The sequence below is a fragment of the Saccopteryx bilineata genome, chromosome 6 (genome assembly GCF_036850765.1).
Source record: "Saccopteryx bilineata isolate mSacBil1 chromosome 6, mSacBil1_pri_phased_curated, whole genome shotgun sequence".
In the NCBI taxonomy this organism is placed as follows: domain Eukaryota; kingdom Metazoa; phylum Chordata; class Mammalia; order Chiroptera; family Emballonuridae; genus Saccopteryx; species Saccopteryx bilineata.
The window spans coordinates 127,446,357-127,469,786 of NC_089495.1; the positions used below are offsets into that span (position 1 = coordinate 127,446,357).

General features: G+C 54.1%; 1 protein-coding gene across 4 annotated transcripts in view; it reads right to left on the minus strand.

Moving 5' to 3' along the window:
* Positions 1 to 23,226, minus strand: part of AATK (apoptosis associated tyrosine kinase) — a 35,558-nt gene extending 12,332 nt beyond the window's left edge. For 2 of the 4 annotated variants that reach the window (XM_066237710.1, XM_066237708.1), the window contains exons 1-3: positions 22,917 to 23,226; positions 5,959 to 6,092; positions 3,025 to 3,172 (exon numbers count right to left, since the gene is read on the minus strand). In XM_066237710.1, coding sequence (XP_066093807.1) covers positions 3,025 to 3,172; positions 5,959 to 6,092; positions 22,917 to 22,971 — 337 coding nt within the window. In that variant the 5' untranslated portion in view covers positions 22,972 to 23,226. Of the gene's footprint in view, positions 1 to 3,024; positions 3,173 to 3,891; positions 3,956 to 4,507; positions 4,804 to 5,958; positions 6,093 to 22,916 lie in introns of those variants that run through there. The other 2 variants (XM_066237707.1, XM_066237711.1) reach the window with 2 other exon arrangements.
* Between the last annotated feature and the right edge of the window lie 204 nt (positions 23,227 to 23,430).

The window sequence follows — 23,430 nt, forward strand, 5'->3', positions numbered from 1 at the left end:
CAGACAGACTCCCGCATGCGCCCGACCGGGATCCACCCGGCACGCCCACCATGGGGTGACGCTCTGCCCACCAGGGGGCGATGCTCTGCCCATCCTGGGCGTCGCCATGTTGCGACCAGAGCCACTCTAGCGCCTGGGGCAGAGGCCACAGAGCCATCCCCAGCGCCCGGGCCATCTTTGCTCCAATGGAGCCTTGGCTGCGGGAGGGGAAGAGAGAGACAGAGAGGAAGGCGCGGTGGAGGGGTGGAGAAGCAAATGGGCGCTTCTCCTGTGTACCCTGGCTGGGAATCGAACCCGGGTCCTCCGCACGCTAAGCCGACGCTCTACCGCTGAGCCAACCGGCCAGGGCAGGTTCTTGTTTTTTAAAGTTTTTATTGAGCCTTCATTATTGTGGGGTTTTTTTTTAGATTTTATTTATTCATTTTTATTAGAGAAAGAGGAGAGAGAGGAAAGACATAGAGAGAAGGGGGGGAGGAGCAGGAAGCATCAACTCCCATATGTGCCTTGACCAGGCAAGCCTGGGGTTTTGAACCAGCAACTTCAGCGTTCCAGGTCAACACTTTATCCACTGCGCCACCACAGGCCAGGTGTGCCCAGGTTCTTAACCTTTGACCTCCAAGTAGGCTGCCCTCCCAGGATCACCCAAAATCTCTCCCCCTCCTTAGAAGCAGGGGACCCTGCAGAAAACAGAGATCAGAGCTATAAAAATGGAGGAAAAAGGCAGTTGCTCCCCTGGGCCCCTGTTCTCCTTCAGCCTTGCAGACAGTCCTCCAGGTGGGAGATGCGGGGTGTTGTGTAAGCCCTGACATTTGTTGTCTTTGTTTTTTTGTGGGGTTTTGAGGTGTTTTTTTCTTTTTGTATTGCAACTGTCTGACTGAAGCTTTGATTGCCGAGGCGTTCACTTCCACAAAGGCCATCCCAGAGAAACACGTGGCCAGACCCACACCAGAGAGAGAAAGAGCCCCCCCTTCTACACTGAGGCCTCTTTATCCTGGATGGAGATCTTGGTTACTTTCAGTAACTGACCATTTGGGCCAAGTAGGTTTATTTCTCTTCCTGCACTTCAAGTTCCTGCTCTTATGTTTTCAATGCACCGTGAAAAAGACAGCCCCCATCCTCCACCCCACTGCAAGCCCCAGATGCACACCCTCTCCACCCATTGCCTCGCAGTGGGACAGGCATCTGTGTAATTTCCAGGTCCCGTGAGTATGAAAACTGAATCTTTCCAAAGTGTCCGTATGCTGACCTGTGGTGGCGCAGTGGATAAAGCGTCTACCTGGAATGCTGAGGTCGCCAGTTCAAAACCCTGGGCTTACCTGGTCAAGGCACATATGGGAGTTGATGCTTCCTGCTCCTCCCCCTTCTCTCTCTCTCCCCTTTCTCTAAAAATCAATAAATAAAATATTTTTTTAAAAAAAAGCATCACCAAAGTGTCCGTATGGTTCCCGCTAAAGGGCACCTTGCGATGTCAGTAAGACACTGGTGTCTGTGGGCATCAGCATCAAGTGAGCTCCAGGCACCCTCCAGCCAGGGCATGACTTCCACTGCGATGGGCAGAGAACACTGGGCCTCAAAGACTCCTCAGGGTCCCAGGCACACACTCCCTGGGAGGCGACAGGCCAAGGCTGGAGGCAGTGTCCCTTGGGCTGGCCCCTGGCTCCCCACCAGTTCCCAGGGTCCAGCAGTGTTGCTACAGGCTGAGACTCTCCTGGCATCCAAGAAGACTGGGGGCATGACAGCAAAGACCTGCCTTCAGGAATTTATGGGGTGGTCTTTTGAACAGATGCCCTGACTCCTGTCTACTTGGTGCCATGGAGACGCTGGCAGGGAGGTTGTGGGGAGTCTGGGCAGGACACCAGTGGAGCCCCAGCCCTGGGGCTGGCAGCCGATGACCCTTTACATCTATTCCAGAGCCCAGTCCAGTGCCTTCAAGCCCCCAGCTTATGACGAAGGCTGGGCTCCAGGGTGGTCAGCATCTAGGCAGGACCCTGCAGGGCCTGGGACAGAAGCAGGTGGGGCAGGCCTGCCCCCCACCCCCCAGAGCCTGAGTGAAAGGCCCATTCATGGGCCGCCCACAAAGGGAGTCCCAAAGAGCCCCTCCTCCCTGAGTGGGTGGGCCCTGTCCACTGGGCACAATGGAGCCCATGTCCCTGCATGGTCAGCCAGCGCCAAGAGGGGGTCTGGGGTCATGCGTCCCAGGGACAGCAAAGTGTCCCCCCAGCACACTGGTGGCCCATCCCAGGACTAGAGGGGCAACCCCTGCCCCATGCCCCTCACCAACTCTTTGCACAGCAATTCTGGATAGGGGATGTGGTAGGCAGAGGGCTGTCCCCCAGTCTCCTCACAGAGCCCCTGGTTCCAGCAGGGGATGGCATATACCAGCCCCTCACCCACCCCTCCCCAGGAGCACAACTCCAGAGCCTCAAGCCACACCCCACGGCACTGTGATAAGGTGCCAAAGAACTGTGAAACTTAGCATTAGCAACGCCATTTTAAAGAGGAACAGTCAGGCCTCTTACCCCCTCCTTTCTGTGGAGAAAGGAAAGAAAAGAATGTAGGAGCTTCTTGGCTTACAAGGACAACTGGGTCACCTAGTCATAGTTCAGCTGATTCCTAGAATTCTCTGAAAGGGTGCGTGGGGCCACTTGCCACACTGAGCAAAGAAGATAGAACTTATCTGAAAACCTTAAAAAACAATGTTTATGTACCTTCATCAAGAATTCCTATACTCGGACTCACCCTAAAGTCATGAGAGTCACGTATACCTCTAGACAAAGGGATCACAAGCCCCTCCTTACCCACCCCAACCAGTACTTGATTCTGTATAAAAGCAGGCTCAGAACTGTACATACAATATGAGGCCCTACATGATTTGGGATTATGCCCCGTGTAGCTAGCCAGCTAATTAATAAAGCTTCTCCTAAAATTTCTTCTGTAATCTGCCTTGGTGTCTCTAGGTAACCTGCAGATTAAAGTACACTACTTTATAACAGCACCACCTGAGCCTCCTGGGAGCTCACTCACCTGAGCGGCAGGGCTGCTTGGCCATGGGAAGGGAGACTTCGGTGAGTGGCAGGACATAAACCTCGGGCCCGTTCTGAGCAGCAGCCACTGGGGAGCCCTGTGCCGAAAGGTCAGCCGCGTACTCTTCCCCCTCAGCATTCTCAAATTCCTGGGCCGGGCAAGCAACATGGGGTGACATGACACGTGGTCAGTTCCAGGGGCCAGAGTGGGGCAGAAGCAGAGCAGGGCAGGCAGGAGGGTGGCATAGGGTGAAGACTAGGCTCTGAAAGGCCTCTCTTTTTCTGCTGAGCTCCCACTTCCCCTGGAGCTGGGGGGTGAAGCCCCCACCCCCTCAGCTGGTACCCCTCACGCATCTCCTTGTTCATCGGGTCAGACGTAGATCATCCCCTCCAACCACAGGAACACCAGCTGCCCCAGGAGGGCCAGGGTTTGTTTTTTGTTGGTCAAGGGTGGGACATGAGCCCCAGGGCAGCAACGCCTCTTCCTTCAGATCTCAGCCCACGCCCACCCACTCCTATGACACTCAGGTTGGATGGGCAGCCCTGGACCCACACTGGCAAGGAATGAGGTAAGGTTGGAGACAGAGGCCAAGGGGCTTGAGACTAGCTGTCTCTGCCCATCCAGAGACAGCCACCAACTCCTCTCAGCCACCCACACCTCCCAACAGCCCTTGTCCCCACCCATGGTCCTGCCTGCAGTTGCCTTAAGGTCACGGTTAGGAAGTTGGGACGAGGGCCTGATCACCCCACTCTGCCCTTGTGGATAAGCAACTAAATGCCTCACGCCTCCCAGACAAGAAGCTTTTCTGAGTGTCCAGAGCAGGGGGCCTATCTATTCTACCCCCAGACCCAGCACCCCGCCACCTACCACAGCCATCTGCCTGCAGGCCGCCCCTGGACTTTGACCTGGGCAGGCTGTAGTCCACTCCCAGGGCTCCTTAAGAACTTGGCGCAGGGCAAGCTGGGCTGGCCCCACCTGGTTGGCTGCTATTTTGAAATGTGCTGCCACACCTGTCTGTCTGGGCAAGACCCTCCCCCAGGATCAGAACCCTGAGAGTCAAAGTCTGGAGGAACTCTGGGCCTGACACAACAGTATCTACAAAACTCCTGCCGCCACCTCTGCCCAGGTGGGGAAACTGAGGCCCAGAGGCTCCAGGTACTTCTGTGCAGATGGGCATAGGACAGGGAGCATGAGGCCTAGGTTCCTTGCCTGCCTGGTGCTGTGTGACCTGGGGACCCTCCTTTCCCCAGTCCTCAATTTTCTCAGCTAGAAGAGGGAAGCTAGAAGCCCTGTGTCCCTGAGGCCCGTCCTAGTCTGTACCCAGAAAGGACAGAGCCACTGAGAAGGGGGGGGGGGTCTGGTGCCTTCCCAGAGCTCACGAGACTACTACTCAGGCCCTGTAATCCCAGCTGCGTGCGCCTCTGCAGAGGGCACAGCTGCCCACCCACCCCAATCTGGGCTGGCCTTGGCCCCAGTTCATTACCTGACGGTGCCACCCGGAAGCCCACCGGATTGTGCCAGCACAGCAGGCAATCAGGTAAGACAGTGTGAACATTGCCACCCAGCCCCTTCCCCCAGCACAGCTCCAAGTGGGGGGTCTACAGTGCAGGCAGTCCTGCCCCTCAAGGAGCGCTGGTGCCATAATGTCCTGGCACCATGGTCCCAGGAGGTAAGGAGGGCGCCAGTAGGAGGGGCCATGGCTGGCCCTTATCTGGGGCCCTGTTCTCACAGAGAACAAGGAAGGGCTGACTTATACAACGGCCCTCAAGTCCCACTTCTGGGCCCCGCCCCATGCCTGCCCCCACAAATCTCTCAGCTCTGGCCCTGGGTCTCCCAGAAAAACACTAGGGACACTCCCCTGCTGCTTAGGCACTCAGCTTCCCCCACTGACCAGGCACTGGGCCCCCCTTCGAGGGTTCTGGGAGGATGGAAGAGCCGTCCAATGTGGGCTTTGTAAAAGGCAAGTGCCTCGTTCATCATCCTCACCAGGTAGGTGCCAGCTGCCCCTACCCTCTCTGTGAGGTGACATGGGGTTGTGCTGTTCCTCTAACATGACTGGGGTATGGGCTACTCAGCATGGAAATTAATAGGGGTGCTATGCTGGGCCACTGGATGACCCTATTCCTGACCTTGCCAGGCCCAGGAATCTGACCTCAAGCCAGGGCGGGGCTGGCCCACGGGCGAGGGACAGACCACAGCCAGCCAGCTATTTGCTAAGTCAGCAAGAACTCAGCCCACATGGGCGCACCCAGGCTTCTGGTTGGGGTTCTCAGCTCCCCGCTTTCCACTTGGCCCTCCCTGCTCAGAACTGCTGCAGGTGACCGTGGGAGCAGCTGGAAGGCTTGCAAGACAGAGAATAGCACCCCAAGGGGCGCTCCTCGGCTTCTGTCCAAAGGAGAGCATCCAGCCCTAGAATGCAGCCAGTATGAAGGCTGGAAACCACCCTGCGGAGGGTGGCCTTAGGGACTCAGGCAGTCAGCTGAAGCCCTGTGCATGGCCACATTGGTATTGCAGTCCACGGTGGCATACAATCCCTTCCTCATCAGGCCCAGCGTCAGGTGATTCTACCCAGTGAGGTGGTTTTGGTGCCAGAAGCATGTCTCCTCCTTCTCCCCCTACCCTTAGAAGTCAGAGGCTCTGGGCAGGAGAGCCCTGTCCCACACCAGTTCAGAAGCCTTGCAAGGTCCATCTCGAGGGCCCAACCTGTGCACAGCCCATGGAGGCCTGACCCTGACCTGGGATATGTCAGCATAAGGCTGTGACCCAGTGAAGGGACCTAAAATGAGGGAGGTAGTGGACCGGGGTCCCTGAAGGTCCCAGGCCTCTGCTGCCGGCAGGCCCGAGAAGACACTGTGGGATCACAGGCCCAGGTCTCTATGGTTCCCAGGTGGCCCAGGAAATTCCCATCACAGCCCCTGGGACCCCTGGCCTCACCTTGAACCCGATGCTGCCCTTCTTACAGCACAGGCAGGCCAGCATGAGGGCGATGACAGTGAAGAGGCCTGAGAAGGATATGGCCACCACGGCCAGGGAGGACGACCAGGAGAGCTTGCTAAGTGGGGCACCGTCTGCCGAGGGAGAGAGCAGTCAGTGTGGCCTCTGTGGCCGGCCCCTAACGGCATCCACTCACTCCAACAGGGCTTGGGGGCCTGCCACACCTTTGCCCCCAGGCTCCCCAGTCCCTACCTCAGCACCATCCTTGCTTCAGGGCAAAAGGACACTCAGGGAGGGAGCAGGGTCCCATGCCCACAGCCCATCAGCCAACCACCTGGTGGCACTCTAGCCTGACTGGCAAAGGGGCAGGAACCTGCCCACCTCCCCATTTTGGGAGTTCACAGGCACCCCTCTATGAGGCCAGGGTCATGGGGCTGTGTGGGACCCCCTCCACATCTCTCTCAGACTCTGGTCACTCCTCCTCACCCTCTGGAGCCTGTCCCGGGGGCTGTCATCAGTGCCAAAGCTCTGGGGGTGTCACTGATAAAGGCCATGACACTGGTAAAGGACTCAGCCCCACTAAGTGGGGGACATTCTGGAGCTAGGCACTGGCCACTTGCCACATGCCAGACTCTGGGCAGTTAGGGGTCAGGGCTGTGAGACAGGAGGCCTATCTAGCCTCTGGGGCAGGGGCACCAGCTGTCCCAAGAAGGTGGCATTGTGTTGGCCTGGCATTTCCCAGTTGCCCCTTGCTGAACAGACCACAAAGGGCACCCTGGTGCTGTTTCTGTCCGGGGACAGTGGGGACCCCTTCTGCAGTACCTGGTCCACATGAACTCCCTCAGAGCTAACCCTCACTAGATGGGGAAATTGAGGTACCCTGGACAGCACAACAGGGCCCCCAACACAAGCATGGCCCCCAAATTAGTGCTCCAAGTTGCCCCCACTCCCCAGCTGAGCCAGGGCTTTGAGGAAGTTCTGCCTCTTTGGTGCCGACAGGATAGCCTGGTGGGGCCAGCAAGGTGCCCCCAGACAGAAGAAGGCCAGCCCCTTCTGTCCAGCCACACCAGCCCAATGCACATTCCTGCCCCACAGGCCTTCTCTACCTGTCGGTGCAGGTTTTCTGCCCACCCCACCCCTAGCATTCTGCCCACTGAGCACCAGCAACTTCTCAGCTCCTAGTGACCCCTCCAGACCCCGTCACCACACACAGCACACCTGCTGCACAGGCCCCCCAATTCAGTTCAGAGCGTGTCTCCGAAGTGCCTCACTGCATCATAATGGGCCACTGAGGAGGCTATTATACCTGTTCCCACTGGGCAGGAGGAAATGGAGGCTCAGTGAGGGTGAGGGGCCTGCCCAAGGCAGCACAACTCATGTGCTTCTCTTGGGCCTGCAGCACCAGCACAGGAAGCCAGGGCTGCAGCCAATAAGGCATCTGGGAGGGCTGCCTGGAGACTGTGTGATCCCAAGGGTCTGGGAAGCCAGCAAGTAAGGCCTGGGCTTCCTATTCAGGTCTCTGATCCTATTCCCCACACCCACACACAGGGAAGAGAGTGGGGGTCAGGAGGGCAAGGCTACCTGGCAGGGAGAACCAGTTCAGCCAGAACCTGAAGGAAAGCTGTGCACAGAGTGACCACACATCGCAAACCACTACCCCTGGTCCTGCGGGACAACGAGCAGATGCCCCAACAGAGGCCTCCGCAGGCAAGATTTGGGGAATGCGTGCATTTATATAAGGGGACGCCCTCCACACACTAGGTAAGGCCACCCTGCAGGCTCTCACCCCAAACAGCACATGGGCGTCCACCCACACTGCGCTCACTCGCCAGCTCCCGCACCCTCAGGGCGCGCTGTGGCCACGGAGACCCACAGGGTGCTGACTCAGCATACACTCATGCACCTTCTTCTCCTGCCTCTCCAGACCCTTCCTGCATGGGACAGACAGAGCCAATGAGCTCATGTGGGGACTGGGGCCGCTCTCCTGCCCAACGTCCTCAAAGAACACAATAGGCACCAGGCCCATGTCTCTCCCATCCCGTACCCCATAGACTGCGCAGGCTGCTGAGGGGCAGGACCACCCATCAGGCCCATATTCAGCTTCTGCCCTCAGCCTCCTGCCAGTGCTGGCCTGAGGTGTGCCCCTCCCTTGGGTCCTCTCCTGACCTCCAGCAGGCACTGGTCACAGAGCATGACATACAGCCAGCAGGCCCTGGCAGACAGGACACTGAGCGGCCTCCCTTGTCAGCCAACACCCATGTCCCTGCAGGGGGGTCTCTAGGGGTGGGGAGATGACCCAACAATGGACAGAGCCAGAAAGTGGCTCAGAGAGGGGTCTAAAATTTCCAATCAACAAAACACATCAGTGTTGCCCTGGCTGGGCAGCTCCATTGGTTAGAGCATCATCCCCATACACTAAGGTTGCAGGTTCAATCCCCAGTTGGGGCACATACAAGGATCAACTAAGGAATGCATAAATAAGTAGAACAACAAATCTATGTTTCTCTCTCCCTTCTTCTCTCTCTAAAATCAATAAATTAAATATGCACGCACGTCAGTCTCAGGAGCCACAATAGCCCCACAGACTCCTCCTGGTGAGCTACCCACATTGTCATGCCCTCTGACCCCAGCATCGCAATGAGGACTAGTAATGCCTCCAGGCTCAAGTCTGCCTCCTAGGTAGGAGCTTACTCACCACACCCTGCTCAGCCCCACAGGCTGGGGGGTTCTGTGTGTGTGGTTGTATGCACCCCTCCACCAATGAGGGTTTCACTTCCTTCCCCCGAGGCTGCTCCTCTCCCCTGAGTGAAACCCAAAGCTAGGGTCACCTTGCGGGCCTGTAGCCTACCTGTCATCACCCAAACAAAGGACTAGGGTAAGGAAGCTGCAGACAGGGACCTGGGGCTCAGAGCACTCAGGCCCTCGCCCTACCCACCCGCACTCTCCCCAGTGCCCCATGCCTAGTCTGTAGGAAGAACTAGGGGCAGGGAGCCAGGACACTGACAACAGGGAAGCAACACTGAAGGGAGAGGCAGGGCCAGTGGGTGACGGAGAGCACAGCATGAACCCTGGGCCAGCCCTGGAGGCTGTAAGAGGCAGGAGGGTGGGCCAGGGCCTGGGGAAAGCCCAAGGGCATCTATTCTCAAGTCTAACACACCCTTCAGGACCCCACCCCACCTTCTCTGCTGCCCCCCAGGCCACCTCAGGGATCCACAGCTGGGATGGGGGGGTCCAGAGGAGACAAGTAGGCCCAAGGACCCTCTTTCTCAACCCCAAGGGCTACAATCTGAAGCCCCTGGCCCTTCCTTACCTCCCAAACACCCCCAGAGCCTTGTGGAAAACCTGCTGGGTTCTAACTCTCGTACTGGGGGGGGACACCTTCCCCACCCTCCCCACCCTCCCCACCCCAGTGCATGAGACAGGCCCTCTGCCCAAGCTTTTCTAGGGCCAGGCCTAAGCTACACCCATATGGTCATGGCCTTAGTACACAGATGTGAAGGGACAATGACACTGGTTCAGGCTGGGGCAGTACAGGGCCAGACTTGGTGTCTTTTGGGTAGACACAGTGGAAGGCAGGACCCCCATGACCCATCCCTGAGGTATTGGAGGAGGTCTGAAGGCCTAAGCACCCTGTATCAAGAGGCCCCTGTCTGAGAGGCTCTAGCCCTGCCTGGAACACGGTGGTGAGAGTGACAGGATGCTATGCTCACCAAAGGGGTGGGCTCAGCCCTTCACAGGTTCCTCAGATGAACTATCCTCAGTGTCACACCCTCTGACCCCTGCATTGCTGCGAGCCTCAGTCCTGCCTCCTGGGGGGGGGGGGGCTCTGAGGGGACAGCGGGCTGAGGGATACAGAGCATTTGAGGGAGAGTGCTGGAGAAGGGAAGGCACAACTCAGGACAGGACCAGGTGCCAGCCGGGCTTCTTATAAAATAATAAAAGTGGCCTGACCAGGCGGTGGTGCAGTGGATAGAGCGTCGAACTGAACACGGAGGAACCAGGTTCAAGACCCCGAGGTCGTCGGCTTGAGCACGGGCTCATCTGGTTTGAGCAAGGGTCACCAGCTTGAGCCCAAGGTCGCTGGCTCAAGCAAGGGGTTACTCCGGTGTTTACCAATGTGGGGCCCACGCCCCACAGGGGGGCAATTCGATAGTTAAGGGGGGCAATTTGAAAATGGACTCGACACGACTTTAACTCTTTCACCCCTGGCCATTTAAATGCAATGCTAGATGTCGGTGCCAAATTTAACAAAAAATGCAATTCTTAAATAATTGCGGTAATTATTAAGTATAATTTTGTTTGACGAAACCAAAATATCAACTGGGTGATTGGCGTTGTCAAGTAAACTTCGTCCTGGGTTCACCGCGGAGCATGCCATCTGCCGCGGGGAACCCCGGACATTTTAAAAACTCGCTAAACAACGCAGTTATTCTCACCTAATTGGCCCATTGCAACTTCTGTAGTGTTTCACATCATTCAGTTGGTGTTAATTTGAAATAAGTGTCAGTCAAAACTGTTGTAAAAGCTCGTTGATTTAATAAATATATATATATATTGTATAGATATAATTGGTAAGTATTTGATTTTATTTTTATCAATATTAAACTCTTTATTAAGTACTTCTTGCATTGGGGCTAGAAAGCACTAATATTTTATAAACATTATTTAATGTTTTATAAACATTAAAACTATAATAGTGCATGCATGACAATTTTAATTTTAGAAGCATAACTTTCCAGAAAATTTTGTCAAGTGGAAAAAATATAGATACCTTTTGATTTGCAGTGGTAGTGTAGTAAATGTGTTATATACATTTAAATAAATATGAATTTTTAGTATACGTTTACTCTATGTCACACTGAATATATTTTAACACATATTTTAATATTAGTTTTTTTTTGTTTTGTTTGTTTTTTTTCATTTTTCTAAAGCTGGAAACAGGGAGAGACAGTCAGACAGACTCCCGCATGCGCCCGACCGGGATCCACCCGGCACGCCCACCAGGGGTGATGCTCTGCCCACCAGGGGGCGATGCTCTGCCCATCCTGGGTGTCGCCATGTTGCGACCCTCCTGGGTGTCGCCATGTTGCGACCAGAGCCACTCTAGCGCCTGGGGCAGAGGCCACAGAGCCATCCCCAGTGCCCGGGCCATCTTTGCTCCAATGGAGCCTTGGCTGCGGGAGGGGAAGAGAGAGACAGAGAGGAAGGTGCGGCGGAGGAGTGGAGAAGCAAATGAGCGCTTCTCCTATGTGCCCTGGCCAGGAATCGAACCCGGGTCCTCCGCACGCTAGGCCGATGCTCTACCGCTGAGCCAACCGGCCAGGGCGCCTTAATATTAGTTTTTAATTGATTTTATTTTTATTATAGCCCATAGTAAAATGAGTGGTGCAAGCAAGAAAGAAATCGTCAATATTCGGAGGAATATTTAAAATTTGGGTTCATAACCGCTGTTCACGATGAGCGGATTCCTTTTTGACTTTTATGCCAGCAATGCTTGACCAATGAATCAATGAAACGAGGTCATCTTGAGGCGCATTTGAAGGCGAAACATAGTGCTCATATTAATTCAGATTTGAGTTACTTTAAAACTTTAAAGAAAAATTTTGAAAAAAGAACAACATTAAAGTCTCTATTTAAAGGCTAGTTATCAAATTTCTTTATTCATCGCTAAAACTGGAGAAAATCACACTATAGGAGAGAATTTAATAAAACCGTCAATATCAGCATTTCTTAAAACAGTTCTTGAAAAAGATGACAAAGATGTAAAAGCTATGCCACTCAGTGACAATTCTGTTAGCAGAAGAATAGACAAAATGAGTGAGGATATTGAAAAACAACTTATTGAAAAGCTGAAAACAAGAAAATTCTCCTTGCAAATGGATGAATCAACTTTGAGAGACAGTGAGGCAGTATTGATAACTTACGTAAGATATATTGATAAAGGACATTTTGCTGAAGAAATGTTTTTCTGTAAAAGATTAGAAAGCACCACTACCTCCAAAGATATATATAATAAGCTAAAAAACTACTTAGATGGCCTGACCAGGCGGTGGCGCAGTGGATAGAGCGTCGGACTGGGATGCGGAAGTACCCAGGTTCGAGACCCCAGAGGTCGCGCGCGGGCTCATCTGGCTTGAGCAAAGAGCTCGCCAGCTTGGACCCAAGGTCGCTGGCTCCAGCAGGGGGTTACTCGGTCTGCTGAAGGCCCGTGGTCAAGGCACGTGTGAGAAAGCAATCAATGAACAACTAAGAAGTCGCAAGGCGCAACGAGAAACTGATGATTGATGCTTCTCATCTCTCTCTGTTCCTGTCTGTCTGTCCCTGTCTATCTCTGCCTCTAAAAAAAAAAAAAAAAACAACTTAGATGTCAATGATATACCAATGAAAAATAGAACATCTTGTGCTGCAGATGGTGCTCCCAATATGATGGGCAAGAAAAATGGCTGCTTAAAATTGATGAAAGATGCAAATCCAGAAATGATTCTTGTGCATTGTGTTATTCATAGGGAAAACTTGGTAGCTAAAAACATCTCGCCTGTTCTGAATGAAGTATTACATACAGTAATAAAGTAATGCTATTAAAGCTAGTACCAAATGTGAGCGTCTTTTCAAGCTATTTTGTGAAGAACAAAATGAAGACCATGTGAGACTTTTACTTCATACTGAAGTAAGATGGCTATCTAAAGGAAACTGTTTGAAAAGATTTATGGAACTGTTTGATATTCTTAGTGATTTTTTAAGCAACAAACCTGAAATGAAGTATCTGTTAACAATAGATGGTAAAGCATTTGTGAGTTATTTAGCCAATATCTTTGAAAAACTAAATATATTAAATAAGCAACTTCAAGGAACAAATAAAACTCTTGTCGATGCAAAAGCAAAGATATTTGGTTTCATTACCAATATTAAGTTATATCAGAAACATATTAACAACAAAAACTTTAAACAGTTTCATTGGCTCCAAAAATGTGAAGTAACTGATACCGCTTTACTTGTTATTGTCAATCATTTGAATATTCTATCGGCTGATTTAAAAGAAAGATTTTCTGATTTAAAACAAATTGATTTCCCAACATGGATGATGCAGCCAATGTTAGTGGATTTGATTGATATATCAAATATGCAGTATCAAGAAGAACTCGCAGAATTGCAAAATGATGAGTCAGTTAAAGCTTTATTTAATATCAAAGGAGCGATAGCATAGCTTTGTGAGGAAACAGAAATCAAATACCCAAATTCAACCAAATGTGCAAGAAAACTATTGCTACCGTTTCCATCTTCATTTTTAGCTGAATGTGGATTTAGTGTTGTAAATGATTTACTGGTAAAAAAAAAAGAAATCGGCTGGATATAACACAACGTGGAGACTTGAGACTAAAGCTAACCAAATTGGAACCTAATATAAAATCTCTGTGCAGCAAGCATCAAGCGCAAGGATCACACTAAATTAAAATAATAAATTAATATAGAAAAATCTGTATTAAAATTATTTGGAATTTAAATTTCTGTTTTGAAATTTTACTTACTGTGTTTTGTTAACAATGTCATAGTGATTTCTTCCTAGAACCTATTATTTATGTTTATTAAGTGAACAAATCAATTTTTTAATGTTAAAAATTATGTATGTTACATGGGGGGGGGGACATAAAAATTTTAGAAAGGTTAAGGTGGGGCATGGCACAAAAAAGGTTGGGAAACACTGGGTACTCGGTCTGCTGAAGGCCCCCGGTCAAGGCACATATGAGAAAATGATCAGTGAACAACTAAGGTGCTGCAACGAAGAATTGATGCTTCTCCTCTCTCTCCCTTCCTGTCTGTCCCTATCTGTCCCTCTCTCTGTTTCTCTCTGTCTCTGTCACAAAAAATAAAAAAATAAAAAAATAAAAGTGACTTGTTTCTGCCAACAGGTTGAGAATGAATGTCAGGTGTTTAGGGGGGCTGTCACATGAGCTGGGTCACTCCCAACTCCCTCAGAGACCCTACAAGGGACTAAGGTCTACACAGGTGAGAGCAGCGTGAAGAGCACAGAGAGGGAAACTGCCCTTCCAGCTACCAACATGTCTCTGAGCTATGATCATTAAAACAGCAGGGCACCGTGGCAGAGACTGGCCAGCGCCCAACCCACCCACCGGGGAGCGTCAGACGCTCCAGATCAGGTATGGGCATCTCAGAGGGAGATAGCAGGTTTCCCAATGGAGGAAGACTCTTCAGCTAAAAGCAATGGAAGGAATCACAAAAGATGAATGGGCTGGCCACATGAAAATGTACGGTCATAACAGCCCCCAATGAAAACAAAACAAGCCAGGAAAAACAGTTTACAGAAAATAAGTCACAGGCCCGGTGTCCCCATCGTGCAGGACACACTATTAGCAAAAAGTGAAAAAAAAAAACAAAAAACCCAGTAACTTTAAGACTCCAGAACACACCCAAGGAAATGAAACAGAGTCAGCCCACCAGGGAGGAAATATGATCTGTCTGACCCGCAAGAATACATGCAGCCTTGTCCACAATTAGGGAAATGCAGGTGGATGCTGGTGTCTGGTCCTAGCTGGAGCCGGCACGCAGCACCCAGCCCAGGCTGTGTGCATGCAGCCTTGGACACTGGTGGTCTCTCTGACACCTAAGAGAGTAGACTGGTAAACACATAGATCTGGGATAAAATGAGGGAAGGGATGAGGTCACGACCTGCAGACTTTGCACACGGGCTTTCCGAAGGGGTGTTTCTTTTTTTTTCCTTCCTTTTTTTTATTCATTGAGAGGAGGGGAAGCAGAGAGACAGACTCTTGCATGGGTCCACCCAGCAAGCCCACTAGGGGGCTATGCTCTGCCCATTTGGGGCTGTTGCTCCATTGCTCAGCAACAGAGTCTTAGCACCTGAGGCAGAGGCCATGGAGACATCCTCAGCAGGGCCAACTTGCTTCACTTGAGCCATGGCTGCAGGAGGGAGAGAGAGAGAGAGAGAGAGAGAGAGAGAGAGAGAGAGAGAGAAAGAGAAAGAGAAGGGGAGAGGTGGAGAAGCAGACAGGCGCTTCTCCTGTGTGCCCTGACCGGGAATCGAACCTAGGACTTCCACATGCCAGGCCAACGCTCTACCACTGAGCCAACCAGCCAGGGCCACAGCGGTGTTTCTAAGAGTAAATAACAGCCGAACAAGTAAGCAATAAGGAACAGTTAACAACAATGGTAAATCTGCCACAGGAGCTATGACTGTGACATGAAGACATTTTTACCCTCTTGTGCTGTTGGTGGGACTACAACCAGGTGTAGCCTCTGTGGAAAGCAGTGTGGAGGGTCCTTAAAAAGTTAAAAATAGAGCTGCCCTATAACCCAGCAATTCTAGTTCTGGGTATTTATCCAAAGAAATTCAGGCCTGACCTGTGGTGGCGCAGTGGGATAAAGCGTCGACCTGGAACACTGAGGTCGCCGGTTCGAAACCTTGGGCTTGCCTGGTCAAGGCACATATGGGAGTTGATGCTTCCTGCTCCTCCCCCTTCTCTCTCTCTCTGTCTCTCTCTCACACTCCTCTCTCTCTAAAAAATCAATAAATAAAATATTAAAAAAAAATTCAAAACACTAATTTGAAAAGACATATGCATCTCTATGCTCATTGCATTGTTATTTACAATAGCCAATGTGTGGAAGCAGCCCAAGCACTCATCAATAGACCATTGGACAAAGAAATGGTACAAATATACAAAGGAATATTACTCAACCATAAAAAGGAATGAAATTTTACCATTTGCAATGTCATGGATAGACCTAGAGAGTATTAGGCTATTGAAATAAGTCAGACAGAGAAAGATAAATACCATATGATTTCACTTATATGTGGGATGTAAAGAACAAAATATATAAATTGAACAAACAAAACAGAAACAGACTAATAGAGAACAGAATGATGGTTACCAGACAGGAGGGGGTTGAGGGACTGGGTGAAAAATGGGAAAGGTGCTCAGAAGCCATGGTGAAGGAGTGAGGGTGGGGCTGGCCAGCCCCCTCCAGCCTCAATGGCCATGCTTCAGTTTCCCAGTCTACTAGGAAGGCCACAGCCTGCCACCTGAAGAATCTGACCCACCATGGTTTTTAAAAATGTGAAATCCTAAGTGTTGGTGAGGACCTGGAGACACGGGAAGCCTGACACCAGCTAGCAGAGCAGCCCTGGGAAAGTCCACAGTTCCTCAATGCTGCCCTGCGACACCACTGACAGGTGTGCCCAGAGCCAGTAGACGCAGGGAGACTGAAGGCAGGCACCAGGGGTGGGAATGACTGGGGCCTGGCGCCTGTTTCTGGAGCTAGAGTGAGGTGGTGGCAGCAAGCTATGCAATACGAAATGTAAGAGTGGCTGCTTTTATGCAAAATGAACTTACTCTCAATTGAAAAAAACATTTGAGTAGTCAAACCCTGGTCAAGGCCCTTGAAATTCACCAGACACTCTTTTTTGCACTGGAAGTTCAGGTGGAGAGCGGCCCCTCTCCTATAGCTCAGGAAAACACACAGGCCAGGATCCCACCTGCACGTCCCCCCCCCCACACACACACACATAGCTTGTGCCCACAACCACCAGGGCCAGCACCTCATCCTGTCCATCCTGTGCACGCTGCCCCCATGCAGGAGGGGCATTCTCAGACACCCCCCTCCCGGAGGCAGAACTGCTTAGCAGGCCTCCATGGGGCCAGCACCAGCCCACCCACTGTATGCACAGCTAAGTCACCAACTCTGCTGCCTAGCACCTGCCCCATGCTCCCCCACTTTGTACCCCACCTGGTCCAGAGCTGGTCACGGGCTCTGAAACCCCGAAGATTGCCACCTTGCCTCCCAGACCTGGACAGGCCCTGGGGAGCTGCTCCCAGGGCTCACACCAACCCCCACAGCACCTTACCACCCCTCAGGAAGGACCTGGAGTGCCTGGCCCAGCCCCACTGGCTTGTGGGTCCAGTGAGAGTAGCCAAGATGTCACAGGGAGCCCACACCCCAGCCTACTCAGTGAGCCTCAATATTTCTGGTGCCCCAGCCACCCTGCTGCTGGGTGCCAGCACAGCCCACAGGGGCTCATGCTCAGGGGTCACCAGCAGGCCTGCAGTGGGCCTCAGCCGGGCATCTGAGAACATCCTGGCACAGCCCCTCCCCCCATGCCCACTGGCGATGCAAACTGGATCTCGTGCAGAAAGGAAATGTGCAACCCAGTGAGTGTGTCAGGAGAGCCTGGAGCAAGGCAGCATCTGTCCCTGATACCTTCACCCCCGGCCCCCAGCTGAAGCAAGTAAAAGGATTCTGGAGGGTCTAGGGATGGCAGGAGGGGCGCCCACACCTCCATGAGTCATTCACAGGGTAGATGCAACGATGGCAGCCTGTGGGGAAAAGTTTCTTGGCAAAGGTTTGCCTGAAGGCCCTAACATGCAAGTTTCTTCCAAGAGGAACACGGGGCCCTCTGCTGGTGGAGACAGGAAGCTAGGTCATGGGAGACTGGGTGCCTCTGGGCAGGACCAGGCCCAGCCCATCTGTCTCCTCACTCCGCCCTGCAGATCTCTTAGGTCAGGTAGAGACAGCACAGGCATGGGTACTGAAGTCGGAGCCCTAGCTGTCTGTGAGCAGGCTTCTGGGCTGGGGTGGAAGTGTGGCCGGGTGCATGTGCCCACATGCGTAGGCTCAGGCACACTGGCCTCCCCCTGGGCCTCCCAGGATGAAGGCCACGTCTGCAGGACGCCCCGCTCTCACCCCAAGGGCTGGACTGCGTCGGACCAGTCACAAACAGCCCCCAGTTCCAGGTGACCCCACACTTCTGCTGTCCTCTGGCCCTGATCACAGCCAAGTAGAGAAACCAAGGTCCACCCTCCCCCTCCTCAGAACCTGGCTCTGGGCAGACAGGCAGCCAGACCTACCGCTGCAACTGCCCAGGCTCCGCCCCCAGCAGGCGAGAGGGGCCTGAGTGGGGTCTGTCTGGGGAGACTGGGTCCCACTGATCCCACTGCAGAACCTTCTAAACCTCTTCAACACCCCCTGATGGGGGCCTGGGGATCGTCTGCCCTGCAGAGGATGGGGGCGCTGTGAGAGAATGGGGTAGGGGGAGCAGGTCATGTAGACATCCTGGCTTCCCAGTTTCTGCCTGGACCTTGAAAGGTTGGGAGAGACATAGGACTGGTAGAAAGGGGGTGCAGCAGTGCCCGGGCCAGGTTCAGCCTCAGCCATGGGCAGCAATGTGCCCATAGGCCTGGCAGGAGGAGACCTGGCCTTGATCACATGGAGAAGGCCCCATGAAGGCCTAAGTGCCAATCCAGGGGTCTGGGGAGGACAATTTTTCCAGGCCATTCATCCCCCAGGGGGCCAGAAACCACCTCTCAGGGATGCCTGCCTTCTGCCAAACAGATTTCAGGCAGCTTCCACAAGATAGCTTACACCTGTGGTGTGCTCCATGGGAGAGACAGACAGACAGGAAAAGACAGAGACAGACATAGAGGATGGGGAGAGTCTGGGTGTGTGGCGCTTGCCAGCTCCTGTGGTGTAAATTTCCCCACTGTGGGCCCTCTCAAGATACCAGTGTGAGGCCACAGATCACAGCCCGGCACACCCTGAAGTGCCATGCACCAGATGGGCAGGACTACCAGGAAGTGCAGGCAGAAGCCAAGAGGCACACATCTGAGCAGGAGCTTGGCTCCGGATGGAGTACCTGAATGACATGCACACCCCGAAAAAGGAGAGGCAAGCTCTCCAAATGGCCAGGAAAGCCAGAAAGACATGGCGGCCTCTGTGCCTGCACAGCGGCTCCAATGAGAAGGCACACGTGCCCCGTGCTAGGGAGGGGCACGTGTGAGTGCACAGCCCACAGCGTCCATGAAATTGGACCCTGAAGCTCCTCGAGAGCTAGGCCTGTGCTGTGTGCCCACAACAGACACTCGGCAGAGCATGTGGAGAGAGAGACGGAAGGCCTAGGCGGCAGTGTCCAGTCGAGGCGACCCTGTGGGACAGGAGTAGATGAGTGGGGCAGGGCTAGGGGCAGCTGAAATGGGAGTGACCGCTAGGGCACATAGGGTTTACTGGGGGCACACAGATGTTCTGAGATTCACTGCAGAGGTGATTGCACAACTCTGTGAATATATATAGTAAAAACCCCTGAGTAATACATGTTAAATGGGTAGCTCGCACAAGATGTGACTTATATCTCAATAAGCTGTTAGCGAGGGAAGGCCATAGAGTACTCACAGCATCGCCCAGAGCTGGGCAGGAGGCAACCTCAGTCCACAGCGGAGCAGATGGACTCGCTGCACCACACCTCCCTACCCCCATGTGGAATATTGTCAGCATTGTGAGCGAGGCATCTGACACAGCCACGGGTGCAACCGAAGGCATCAGGCTGAGCGGCAGAAGCCAGACACGCTTCTACACGTGTTTCTGCTTGTGCTTCTGCACATATGCTGCATTCCACATTCAGCTGACTCCATCTTTCCTCCGTGCCAGGAAACCTGGGGCCTTACAGCCAGGGAGCCCGATCTCCTGACTGGACCATAGGTGGTTCCATAGCCCCAGGCAGCACACGCAGGTGGGAACCAATCCTTACAAAGTCACTGCGTTGGTCCCTGTACAGGTGACTGCATCCTGGTGCCCTCCAGCTGGGCCCTGAGGCTGGATGGTGACCCCAAGCAGGACCATTGCAGAATCTGCAGGGCTCCTTGTTCAAAATCATTAAGAATTTTTAGTTGGCAGGAGCAAAGTGTACACCCCTACAGGACCCTTCCAGGGGCTCCCCCACCTCTATGAGGACTTCCCAAGAGGCAGGTGGTGACCTCGGCAGAGCCCAGGCCTGGACCCAGGTTGCCCTGCCAGTGGCTGGGCACAAATGAGCAGGTCCTCTCCCCAGCCAACCCAAGGCCAGCTGCTCGGGGCTGCCTAATGTCAGGTGCCCAGGCAGTGTGGGTGAGAGCCACCCTGTCTCCCCTTGGTAGGAGAAGGGGTACCACATCCTCACCTGGGGTGAGCAAGGCCAGGCTGGACATACCCCACTGTGTGAGGTCGCCTGTGGGCCCCACCTGGCCATTATGCTGCCTCACCTCACACACCCTGTGACTGATGACCCCCAAGCTGCCCAGAACTACCCACTGCCCAGCCTGTCACACAGTACTGAGGTCATGAGACTGTGACTGCCAACAAATTCCCCCCAGTTACCTATGTCCTGCAAGGGAGAGCTGGGTCCAAAGGAGGCAGCCCTCTGGACACTCTCCTGTGCTGGCCACATCACCCTGAGAGCTTGTCCACTGGCCTGGCCCCTTCCTGCCCTCCAGTTCTCAGACCACACTTGATCATGTGCCCAGAGCCAGAGTTTCAAATTCAGCCCCCTTCACTATGGATATAACTGCCATCATCACTGCCACCTCCATGGGGACAGCCATGGAGTCCCATGATGAATGGAGAGCTCACAGTGGGCGGCAGGCCTGGCCTGGTGACTTTGTGAGGACCCTCTGCCTGGGATTGGTCCTTCTGTCTATCCCTGACAGTTGAGCAACCACCGAAACATAGACAGCCACAAACACGAGTGTCCCCTGCTCTCTGTTTGGTGGACCCCTAGCAGGGTCCCTCCACAAACACAAGCAGGCCTCCAGAGAGCCATTGCTCTTCGCTTTGGGTATGCAGAAGCCAGAAAGCCACTGTGGACCCTGGCCGGTTGGTTCAGTGGTAGAGCATTGGCCTGGCGTGCAGGAGTCCCGGGTTCGATTCCTGGCCAGGGCACACAGGAGAAGCGCCCATCTGCTTCTCCATTCCTCCCCCTCTCCTTCCTCTCTGTCTCTCTCTTCCCCTCCTGCAACAGAGGCTCCATTGGAGCAAAGATGGTCCGGGCGCTGGGGATGGTCCCTTGGCCTCCGCCCCAGGCGCTGGAGTGGCTCTGGTCGCAGCGGAGCGACGCCCCGGAGGGGCAGAGCATCGCCCCCTGGTGGGCAGAGTGTCGCCCCCTGATGGGCGTGCCGGTGGGTCCCTGTCGGGCTCATGCAGGAGTCTGTCTGGCTGTCTCTCCCCGTTTCCAGCTTCAGAAAAATACAAAAAAAAAAAAAAAGAAAAAGAAAAAAAAGAAAGCCACTGTGGCCTTGTCTCAACGCACCTCCCTCCTCCAAAATAGCAGTCTGTTTACTGAGCATCAGGTTTTCACCAGGTACTTAACCCCCCTCTACCTGGGACCTGGTAGGCATTGCTAAACCATTTTACAGATGAGAAAACTGAGGCTCAGGGAGGTAAGACTGGGCTGTGGGATTCTAGGGACTGGAAGACAGGGGATCCCACCTCTCCTTCTCAAGATCCATGTGGAGGGAGGCAACAGGAGCCCTGCACCCCTGCCAGTTACACAGCAACACTGTCTAGAGTGGCCTCTCCTGCAGTGGGACCCAGCTGTCCCTTCACTAACCTACAAAGAGGAGAGTCCCCTTGCCTTCTGACAACTTTTCCCCTGAAAATCATTAAATTGATACATTATAATCATGCTGACAGCCACGTACCCAAACACTTGCAAGAGGTAAAGCTGTTGTTTCTCTGAGGTGGGGGATGGGACTTGTGCTCAACACACCTGGTGCAGGGAGGGGTAACAACCACACACAGGGTACATCTGGGCCCCACAGAGAGTGTCAATGGCAGGGGGTGGGGGAAGGCCTCCCCCTTCCTAGGGGCAGTACTGACACCCTGCCACCCCACCAACAGTTCCAACATTAGCAGTGGAGGGGGGTGTTCCTGAGGCTGAACACCCCCCTCCACCCCTCCCAGCAGGGACGCTGCCTGGAGCATGCATGTCTGTCCCTAAAGATTGTCTGGGCCATGGCTGCTCAGCAGGGCCATCTCCCAACCCCCTGCCCTCAGGGCCCAGCCAGGGCTTTCGCCTGGGCCACTGGCTGGTGACACCATGTTCTCCAAGCCCTGAGAGTTCCCCTGAAAAGTCACTTCTGGAGGAACACCCACACCCGAAGCTTAGCCAACAGCCTCACCACCGGCTCCCCTCCTGCAGGAGCAAATGCCTTCCCATGGGGCCATGCCCAGGGGACCCAGGAGAGCCCATCACATGCTCGCCAGCTCTGTTTGAGCTGAATTAGCAGTGCCAGATGCTCAGTGACATGGGGGGGGGGCTTCAGGCCCCTGGGCCATCGCTCCACCACACTTGGAGAGGAGCTGGACTGGCGGTGGCAAATGCAAGCCTCTAGCTCTGTCCATGGCCCCCTCTGCCCACCCCAGCTGCTCACCGCTGCCAGGAGGCCAGGCATCCATGGATAAACATGCTGCCAGGGCCACCAGACTGGCAGGGAAGGAGGCCCAGTCCCAGGTGCCCTGCAGCCAGCTTGACACCACCAGCCCAGCCTCCCTTGCTCTCCAAGGGATCTGGGCACCCACTAAGGTCCATCGCTTTAGAGCCTTTGCCCGGAGGCCTCTGTCTTGTGCACTAGCCACAGCTCCCACATTCGCACACAAGCTGATGGGTGGTGGACAGAGCTCCCAGACCAGTTCCTAACCTGGTAAGGGGCCTCCCATGCCAAGACCTTGGACCAGTAAGGTGCCATGGTGGTTTAGGCTCCAGGGGTATACTCCTACACATCCTCAGGGGCCTCAGTCCTGGCTACCCTCTCCTCTCAACTCCTGGGGCAAATGCAGGCCCTCCTGTTCCAGTTACCTGTGCCAGAAACGTTCTCACAGACACGGGGTGGGAGACACACCTCTGATACCACCAGCTGCAGGAGGTCTCTGCTGTGCTGAGTGCCAGCTCCAAGGCCTGCAGACCTACACGGATCCCAGGTCTCTAGGGGGTCCTCCTAATGAGCCAGTCCTTCTGCAAGCTCCGCTCCGTTCAGGATGGGGAAAGGGTTAATGTCCATGCAAAATAGAAACCAGCGGCTCAGGAAGCATCATGTCTGCTGTCGAGATGGGGCAGGGTAGACAGGTTGAGGGCAGCGTAGGGAGGCAGAAAGCTGGCTGAGGGGTGCAGCCAGCAGACTCACCAGGGTCGAAATGCGAGCTGAAAGCGAAGCTGGGGTTGAAGAAGGACGACGACATTGCTAGGGCCAGCAGTGTGCGGGCACGCCTGACCGCGGTGCGCTCAGGACGCCCGCAGCCCCGGCCCGCGCCGCGCCATCGCCGGACGGCCGCTGCAGGTGCGGATACGCGCCCTACCCGCCGCGCCTGCCGAGCGCCCACAGCTACAGCCGTAATGCTGACGGGGTGTGGGGCCGGCGGGGTGCGGGTGCGGTGTGGGTGCAGATGGCGTCGGCAGACGAGGCGCCTCCGCCCGGTCGGCTGCGGTGCAGCCGGGCTCCGGGGCTGGTGCAGTCCAAAAACACTGGCGGGAGCGCGCGCGGGTGTGTACTGGGAGTGGGGGGGGGCTCCCTCTCCGGCTGGGGGACAGAGACGCGCAGAGGGGGAACATGAGGCTGACGTGGGGGGAGCGCGGCAGCGCGGTGGGGGGGAGGGGTCACGGAGATGTGCGGAGGGGGGACCTGTAGGCTGGGGGTCACT